Raw genomic sequence first — 9,797 nt, 5'->3', positions numbered from 1 at the left:
GTCAAGTCTTCGGGCATTATATCACTAACTAGATAGTTGGCAAAGTCAGCATACCAAGGAATGAGGTCAAGAGTAGCGGCTAATACCTGATCATCTGGAAATGATTAATCAATATCAAACTCATCCCCATCTCTTTTCTCAGCTTCTAATCTCGACAGATGGTCTGCTACCTGGTTTTCACACCTCTTTCTATTCTTGACTTCAAAGTCAAACTCCTTTAGCAAAAGAAACCATCTGATCAATGTCGACTTTGCATCTTTCTTCGCCATTAGGTACCTCAGAGTTGCATAGTTAGTGTGCACTATGACTTTTGTACCCAAAAGGTACGCTTTGAACTTCTCAAATGCATAAACAACCGGTACAGCTCTTTCTGAGTGACAATATAGTTTTTCTAGGCCGTGTTCGGTGCCTTGCTCATATAGTATATAGGGTGAAATATCTTATTACATTTTTACCCTAGCACAACCCCCAAAGCAACACCACTAGCATCAGACATCACCTCAAATAGTTTAGACCAGTCTAGAGCAATAATCACTGGGGCTGAAATCAGCTTCACTTTCAGACACTCAAATGCCTTCATACATGCCTCATCAAAATAGAATTTTACCTCTTTTTCTAATAAATTACACAAGGGATGTGCAATTTTAGAGAAGTCCTTGATAAAATGCATGTAGAAACCTGCATGCCCCAAGAAACTTCGAATACCCTTCACAGAGATGGGAGAGGGAAACTTCTCAATAACCTCAATTTTCACCTTGTCTACTTCCAGGCCTTTCTCAGAAATCTTGTGTCCTAGCATGTGGTCCATGAAAGGCATTGGGAAATGGTCTTTCAAGGTCGACTTGTTGACCTTTCTATAGTCCGTATAGACTCGACAACCGTGACTAGCCTTAGGTACCAACTCATTCTTGTCGTTAGCAACAACTGTCATACCTCTCTTTTTAGGGACACAGTACACAAGGCTGATCCAATTGCTCTCGTAGATCAGATATGTTGCACTTGCATTAAGCCACTAGATAATCTCTTTTTTTACCACCTCTTGCATAGGTTCGTTCAACCTCCATTGATGCTCAATGCTAGGATGCAATATTCCTCCAACTGATTTTATGAGTACATATGCTGGGGGTATACCTATGATGTCAGCAATGGTCCATCCGATTTCTTTCTTATACCTCTACAATACCTCAACAAGTGCTCTAACCTACTCCTCATTCAAATATGCAGCTATAATGATTAGCAAAGTGTTATCCTTACGCAAAAACATATACCTCAGCTGACACGACAAATCAAGGTTTAGCGGGAGAAGTTGGCCTATTCTTCAAATCAAGGTCTAGTATTTTTAGGGGTGTAATGGTGTGATCCGATGCCCTATAAAGCATTCATAGTCTTATCATACTCTTCTAAACCATCACCCTCAAAGTTCATAATCACAGCAGCTAAGGTATCAACAGTGAACATTTCTTCGATGGATACCTCAATAACCACTTCGTTAGCTATGTCAATCACGGACATCATAGTCATGTTCCTAGGTTCTTCATTGACTTGCACACATTGAACTTAACCTCTACATTAATTAGTCTGAAGGTGAGCTCGCCATTTTCTGTATACACTAATGCCCTGCCTATGGCAAAAAATGGCCTTCCCAAAATTATGGAAATCTCAAAATCTACCCCGCAATCCAAGATGAAAAAATTAGCAGGGAAAATAAAATGGTCAACTCGTACAACACATCACAGAGAATTTCCATAGGCCTCTTTACTTATTAGTCAGCCATCAACAACCTTATTCTAGTAGGTTTGGGGGCTCCCAAGCCCAAGTGTCTATAGATCGCTAGTTGCATGAGATTGATAATAGCTCTTAAATCGCATAAAGCCCTTGCAAAATTAAATGCACTAATTATACACCAAATGGTGAACGCGCCTAGATCTTTTTTTTTTGACCAAAGACCTTGTAGAATTAGCACTACAATGGTTTAAGTTATCAACTGGCTCGAAAGTGTCTGTCTTCTTCTTTGCAACTAGGTCCTTCATGAATTTAGCATAATCCGGCATTTGTTCCAATGCTTTAACCAACAGAATATTCACGAACAGTTCCTTCAACATAATAATGAATTTCAAGAACTTGTCATCCTCAACCTTGTTTTTGAACCTCTGAGGGAATGGAGAAGGCAGTTTGCAAATTGGTGGCGATGGTTGTACTACCTCTGCATCAGATTGATATTTGACCTTTACCTTGTCTGTCAACTTTGGCTCTACTACAAGTTCCTTAATCTTATCATCATCAACAAGAACAGTATTATTGACACCACTCTTAGTATGCTTCTTAGTTTCAGATTCAACATTCTTTTCCTAGTCAATACCTGCAGGTGCTGGTCCTGAAAGTATCTTATCGTGTTTAGTTGTCATCACCATATATTTCCCATCTTTCCTCAAATTTTGTAGAGTGTCTCTAGGAAGTATACCGTTCTTCCTTTGATTTACTGTCACTAATAATTCCCCATCTGATACTCCTACTATTTATTAGAAAGTGGTGTGTGAATCTACTAACGGACTCATATTGGACATGGCGCTTTTTAAATCTTTGACACCTACATCAGTCGACTCCACTTTCTACAATACCTTAGATAACATCTCCTCCCTTCTCGACTCCAAACCCATTCCCAATTTGATATTTGTTCCTAAGAGAAACATATATATCGCTTTGATCATTCTTAAAGTTATTTTTATCTACTAGCTTCCTTGATTGCAGTTTCCTATTCGGTCATAGTATCTATGCTTTTAAAAGTTTCGACCTTGGTTTCCAGAGTCGTACGTCCAGAAACCCCCTGGTTGTTTATATACTTTGCTTTCTCATCATAGTAGAGCTCTGATCATCATATCAATTTGCACCCCCAATTGTATTTAGATTTTTATCACCTCTAGATAGTAAGCCCTTGGTTAATAACTCCATTTGGGTTTGATATGGTCCACGTGCTAGTCTCCCTCTTCTTTTCTTTTCCTTTGCTCTATCGACATCTCTGATGTATAAACCGGACCTTATATCTCAGAATCTCTCATGTGCCATGCCCTGTTGTTCTTTGAACCTTGTCCAAGATAGCAGAAGATTCGGCAAAAGTCTTAGACATGAAAGATCCACCACAAACTTGATCAACAACTGGCTTGGTCACAAAGTTACAAGATCCATAGAATAGCTCCATCAAGTGATCATATGAGAGATTATTATTTGGGAACATCTTCAACTTCAAACTAAATCTCAACTAAGAGTCGTGTAGTGCTTCATGAGGCATTTTGTAACCATTGATCTCATCTTTGATCTGCAACTTCTTCAAAGGTGGGAAGAATCGCTCCATAAATGCTTCTTTTAATTCTCTCCAGTTAGTGATCGAATCATGCGGGAGCTCATTTAGCCATTTGATTGCCTCCCCTAATAGAGACAATGGAAATAATCTCAGTCGAATCGTTGTTTAGCTAGCTCTAGGGTTCTTAGAAGGGTTGTATGTGGCAGTGAAGTTTATTAAGCGCTGATTCACATCATTTCCAGCCGCTTCTTTAAACAATCCTTTCAAGTTCAAAAGCTGAACCATGGTGCTAATTATGGTGAACTTCACACCTGGTGGCGGTGGTGCGAGAATTATAGCCCAGTGGCTCCGACTCCATCCATATCTGGATCATCATCATCCAAAGCAAAGTTAATGGGCTGCTGTTGTCCCTTATCTCTTGTCACTAGATGATGATACTGAGGTTCCAACCCATTTTCCACATCTTCTTGATCATCCCCTAGATTATCATTATTACAATTTTTAGCTTTAGTTTGAGCCTCATCAAGTTCTCTCACCCTTTGCTCTTCACGCTCTTTTGCGTTCATCTTTCAGATTGACTTTTATAGCTCAGGATAATAAGGGATCAGGGTTCACCCTTACTTCGGGTATTGGGCATGCACAAACCTGTACCCTACAAAAACAAAAACAAGATACAAAACTAAAATTAGGAAATAAGACTACAAACAAAAATAACTACTAATAGAGTATTTCAAAGTCGTATTCCTCGGAAACAATGCCAAAATTTGATACACCCAAACTTACACTCTAATTAAAAAGTATAAAACGGTCCCCGTTAAATACAAAATCCAACTAGGTTGGGGTCAAACCCACAGAGAATGTGAAAGAAATATGTCTACTAGCACTTATGTTTAGTTGTAGTCACTATTTCTCAAAATAAAAACACATAAAGTAAATTGGGGTTTATTTGTTAAATTGATTAACTAGTAACAGTGTCCACAGTAACAAAGTAAAGAAGACTTAGAGTTTTGAACAGTATGAGAATGTAGTGAGGACTGTGTTCCCCATGACATGTAACTCAGTAGACGTCTCGTATTAATGATTATGTTTCAATGCATCACTTGCAAAATCTAGCAAGTTATGGACATCTTAATGCCTTCTGGCCCTATTAGATAAATTTCACTCTTTACCTTCCGATTGCATAATGCATGTCTATCTAACCCTTGCTTTTAACCTCAAAAACACTATGCCCTCAAGGGCTCAAGTTCTTAAACGAAAGCTTATATCTTCGAACTCTAATATAGTTATCTTTTCCTAATCACTACCCCTATCCTGAGCAAGTAATGAATATAAGCAAGTTTTAACGTGTGGACTCATTAAAAGGAAAATAAGACGAAGATAACAATAATGCATGCTTGGACATTGATAAAAAATTACCTATACCTTTGCCTACTTTGTTATTCCATCATGGTTCAACAACCCTAAGTATGGAGTTTAGCTACGCATATTCATAAGAAAGGCTTTAAGAATATAGTTAATCTCGAATCAATAGATGAACAACAAATTAAGAAAAGAACAAAAATCAATATTCATGTTTGATCTCTAAAAATTGTTCGAAAATTTCTCTCACATGTAGTCCTTTGCTCAAAAACTGGTAAAGTGCATAACATAAACATAAACCATATGTATACTATTTATAGAAACAAAACTAAATCCTAAATAAAGTAAGAAAACTAAGTCAACACAGGTTCACTATCATGACCCAACCCCATAGGCCGCGACTGGGGTCTGATCTGGACCCCCTATCTACATACCTATCCGATATAAGAACTATACACCAGAACCCCCATGGGTGATAACATATGTGCATATATATAGTCTCTTTCATTTACATCATGTCATGAAAGGGCATGCAAGCCGACAAGGCTGCCTTAACATAAGAACATTTGCAATATGTCGTATAGGCACAACTGAAGCAAACTTGTAAACAAACCACATACATATGTTTACAGACCTCTAAGAATATCAATGGTGACATATGGTAGGACAGGGCCCCCATCGTACCCATGAATAAATAAATATATACACCAAGGGTCAGTACCATAATCTGGGCTCTGACACAATAGAGCGCTTCCAAATCGCTGAGTGGAAACCCTAAGCTGGCGAATTTCCAAAGTAAGTACCTGTATCTGCGGGCATGAAACGCAGCCTCCCTGAAGAAAGGGGGGTCAGTATGATATATGTACTGAGTATGTAAAGCATACCCCATTATAACTGAGACCATAGCTGAAACCGGGATGCAGGGGACAAATATAAAATTTAATAGAGTACTGTACCTGCACCTTACAAAATAATGTCATGTATACCATTATCACATACCGTATCCGGCCCACTTAGAGACTCGGTGTTATAAATGCTTCATTTTATCATCATAGGCATATGCATACTATTAGCGCTATAGAACGTACAGCCCGATCTATATATATAACAGGATAGTGCCGAGGAGCATTCGGCCCGATCCATATATAGTACAATGATGATGAGGAATGTACGGCCCAATCCATATATACTATAATGATGCCGAGGAACGTATGGCCCAATCTATATATAATATAATAATGCTGAGAAATGTACGACCCGATCCATATATAATATAATGATGCCGAGGAACGTACGGCCCGATCCTTATATAGTAAAATATGTCGAGGAACATTCGGCCTGATCCATATATATTATAATGCATATATGTGCACATAAGACTTGGTAACATATCAAATATCCCTCAACACATTATCATAAAGTATGTCCAAGAGCCTCTAGGTCTAGGAGCTTACACATCCAATCATTATTCAGTATGTAGAAGGCTCGAGGGTCGTAGTTCAACTACTTTAAGACCCTTACCACTCAAAAGTGAGTACAAGTCATGAGTTATACCCGAAACCTATAAATGGAATTACCTCTAACCTATATCATATATCGCTTCACTTACATTAAACTATTTCAACAGAAGGAAGGGATAGGCTTCACGTGTACTACTTTTAAAACTGAACACTTCACTCCATAGGACGATTATGTCATTCCCTAAAACAAAGGGAGGTGCGACAGGCACTTACAATATTTGATTGACTTAGCCACTAAACCATACTAGCTAACTAAACTATGGATCCAAAAAATTGGGCAGCACAATATTTTAAATATTAAGCCAGGACCATTAAGGTCATGACCTGAATAACAATAAGTCATATAAAAAAAGGTAGATAAGAAAATATGATAAAGTACTAGATAGATAACGAGTCCACAACTGAAGACATACGTCCATACACACATATATATATACATGCCAAGCCTATGGGTTGGAGATTGAAAGCTGAAAAAAAGAAATCCAGAATACTGTGTCCACAATAGCCTTTAAGAGAGTCATAAGCATTGTCGGGACAAGGCCCCGACTATACCCAAACTATACAATAAAAGTAAACATCATAAGAAAGCTCCAGGGAGAGCTAGAGCTTACCAACTCACAGCTGAACCCCGAATCCTAGCGGAGGGGTCGATCAGAATCCCTACCTAGATCTGCATGCACGAAATAAAAATACAGTGTCTCCAAGAAATGGGACATTAGTACGAATAAAAACATACTAGTATGTAAGGCAAAAATTAGAATCATAAATAACTGCTGTAAAAAGGCTAATCCAAATACCACCTGACACTGAAACATTGATAGCCTCCATGGCCGACCTCCGACCTCATAGTAATCAATTATGCATGGTTTGCTTGTGTAATCTTATATTGTGAATACCTATATATATTGATGGAAATACATGACATAACCAACTAAATGCTAGCAATGGTGGTCTTTTCCGGTAGCTAACCAGCATCATATTGCCAACCTGTGGACATATGTACAATATATATAGTCTTCTGGGCAAATAGGACCCTTACCTCTGATTATAGCTTAGAGTCCATGCATAACATACCATGTATGATATAAAATTTAAATACACATATTAGGCCATAACAGGAACTTAGCCAATCTTGGCTCATTAGTACTCTTATTGTCATAATTTTGTAATTACTTTCGTATAACATACAAATGTCTCATGGAACCTCATATGTTTTCAAATAAGCTTGAAAACTTAACTTGACATTTTAGAAAGATAACTTAACCCTAAAGATGTTCATAACGAGATTGAGGTGTTTCACTTAGTTCTTAGATTTGATTCCATGATACTTAGTAAAAGAAAGTATTTTCAAAAATCAAGTATTTTAGTAGTTTGAACATAAAAATTATATTTGAGATTTTTGGAAATTGACGTATTACTTTAATTATTTTTTAAATACAATTTATCGAGGAAGAAAGACTGATTGCAAATACCATATGCTTTTCATAATATTTTAAGTCACACCACCCAAAGAAAAATAAGGTCCATATGGTCAAGAAAGCCGATAAAATGACATATATTGATGTCGAATACCCTATTTAACCGAACGATTGGAATATCAACCTAATAGCATCTTGAAAATAATTCAATTGCGATCCCAATTCCTTTTACATAATTTTTTTCTAGTAATAGAATAGTAAAATATTACATTTGACATATTAGGAATTTCCTAGAATTCGTGCTAAAAGGTTGGACAAAGCTTAGTCTTAACATAACTTTCCAACGAATGTCCGAATGCCCGTAGTTCCTCATAAAAGTTGTTCCTTACGTCCTAATATTTGCAAACACTCTATATATGCATATTATACGCACATTTTAATATTTCATAATTGATCTTGAATCGATAGATTTGCCATATGATCCTAACTTGATGAAACATCCGTAGAACATCGTTAAAATGATCATAAAAGAGTCCTAAGATGATTAACTTGGAAAACCAAATGTAAATATTAAAGAACCACCCAAAACAAAAATGTCTTATGTCCCAAAAATAGCTCCAAATGCAGCTAATAGAAGGGGAAAAGGATTATAAAGTGCAGAGATCACATTTCTAGGCACGGGGGCGAACTTTAATGGTAAAAATCGCTAAAAACGTACCTAAATCACTCAAGAACTCCATTGGAACCCTCTTTTAAGCCTTCTCACTTTTTTGGGATGAACAGGAAATGTTTTGGAGTCTTAAAATTCAAATTTCCGACCTATACCATTTTTTGACCTGACCCGGTTCGCGACCCTCTTTTAGTCCGGACAATCCGTGGTAAAACAGTCATAACGTTTTACTCCGATATCGGTTTGACATGCAGTTTTTTTGTTTGAAAACTAGACTCGTATACCTTTAATGGGATAGTTTATGGGACTCATAACTCTTTATATATTGGGAGAAATGATCTGATACATTGTACCAAAGTTTTAAAAAATTATAAGAGAAACTTACGATAACTTTTGCCGACCTTTATTTTGCAACTAGTTGGACTTCAAAATGTAACATAAGACCATTGTGATATTATAATACCTCATAACATATTATTCTCAGCATATTATATAGTCTTAGTCTTATTCCAAAGGTGCAAGTTATTTTAAACCTTCCAAATGGGAGGGGTGCTACCCGAGCCATTTCTTTAACCACGAACATTTATTGAAGGGATTCCTTCGACCTAAAACTTTAATTTAGTTCCTTGATATTACCACAAATTTGCAGTATTATCCTTCCAGTGTGCTATACCAAATCATATACACCTAATATAACCATGACACATTATGTATATTATGTAAGAGAAGAGAAAAAACACACAGGGTGTCATAGTCTCCCCCCTTTAAGAACATTCATCTGTGAGTGGATTGAGGCAATTCCTTGGATGAATTCTTTTCCCGCTAATAAATAATTTGTGAGGTTATATTTGATACATTTGTAAGGCTTAAATAAAATTTTGAAAATTCCAACTACTACGCTTCGTATAGCTATCTCACAATAAGACATGTAAATTATACTTTTAAGTCATTTAAAATCCAATTAACATGTGGAAAAGAAATAATTGCACATTGTTGAAATGTGACTTGCTTTAACTCATAAATAGACAAGGGCACTTCTTCATAATTTCCTCATCGGCTTCCCAAGTCATTTCCTCGATGTTGTAATTTCTCCATAACACTTTTACAAAAGCTACTTCTTTATCTCGAAGCTTTCTTACCTGCCGATCTTAAATAGCTACTGGTACCTCCGCATAAGACAAGTCTTCAACAATGCAAATATCTTCAATGGGCATAATATGCGAAGGATCTCCAATACACTTCTGCGACATAAATGCATGAAACACAGGATGGACTGACTCCAATTCTGAAGGCAAATCATCGTACGTCACATTACCAATCCATCGAATAATTATATGATCCAACACACTTAGGACTGAGCTTCCTTTCTTTTTAAATCGCATGACACCCTTCATAGACGACCTGCAAGAAAATCCAATCTTTTACATTAAACTCTAAGTCTCGTCATCGAACATCTACATAAGACTTCTAACGACTTTGTGCTGTATGCAACCGATACCTAATAAGAGATAATTGTTCAATAGCTTGCCAGA

The 9,797-nt window shown here is 37.0% G+C and overlaps 1 protein-coding gene across 1 annotated transcript; it reads right to left on the bottom strand.

The window, feature by feature from the left end:
* Window positions 1-451: 451 nt before the first annotated feature.
* LOC129903644 (uncharacterized) lies at window positions 452-3,196 on the bottom strand. Its single transcript, XM_055979191.1, has 3 exons — window positions 3,083-3,196; window positions 1,948-2,348; window positions 452-962 (listed from the first exon to the last, which is right to left on the bottom strand). Exons 1-3 carry the CDS (start codon window positions 3,194-3,196, stop codon window positions 452-454), a joined length of 1,026 nt encoding a protein of 341 aa, XP_055835166.1.
* Between the last annotated feature and the right edge of the window lie 6,601 nt (window positions 3,197-9,797).

The sequence above is a fragment of the Solanum dulcamara genome, chromosome 9 (genome assembly GCF_947179165.1).
Source record: "Solanum dulcamara chromosome 9, daSolDulc1.2, whole genome shotgun sequence".
Classification (NCBI taxonomy): Eukaryota; Viridiplantae; Streptophyta; class Magnoliopsida; order Solanales; family Solanaceae; genus Solanum; species Solanum dulcamara.
Note: the sequence above shows the minus strand (reverse complement) of the source record. Positions and strands in the feature narration are given on the sequence as shown.

Coding starts and splice junctions, on each gene's coding strand:
- LOC129903644 (XM_055979191.1), bottom strand. CDS start 3,196: ATGGAGCTATTCTATGGATCTTGTAACTTTGTGACCAAGCCAGTTGTT. Junction 2,349..3,082: donor CTTCTGCTATCTTGGACAAG/GTTCAAAGAACA, acceptor GGTATTGACTAG/GAAAAGAATGTTGAATCTGA. Junction 963..1,947: donor TGTAGTGCTAATTCTACAAG/GTCTTTGGTCAA, acceptor CAATTGGATCAG/CCTTGTGTACTGTGTCCCTA.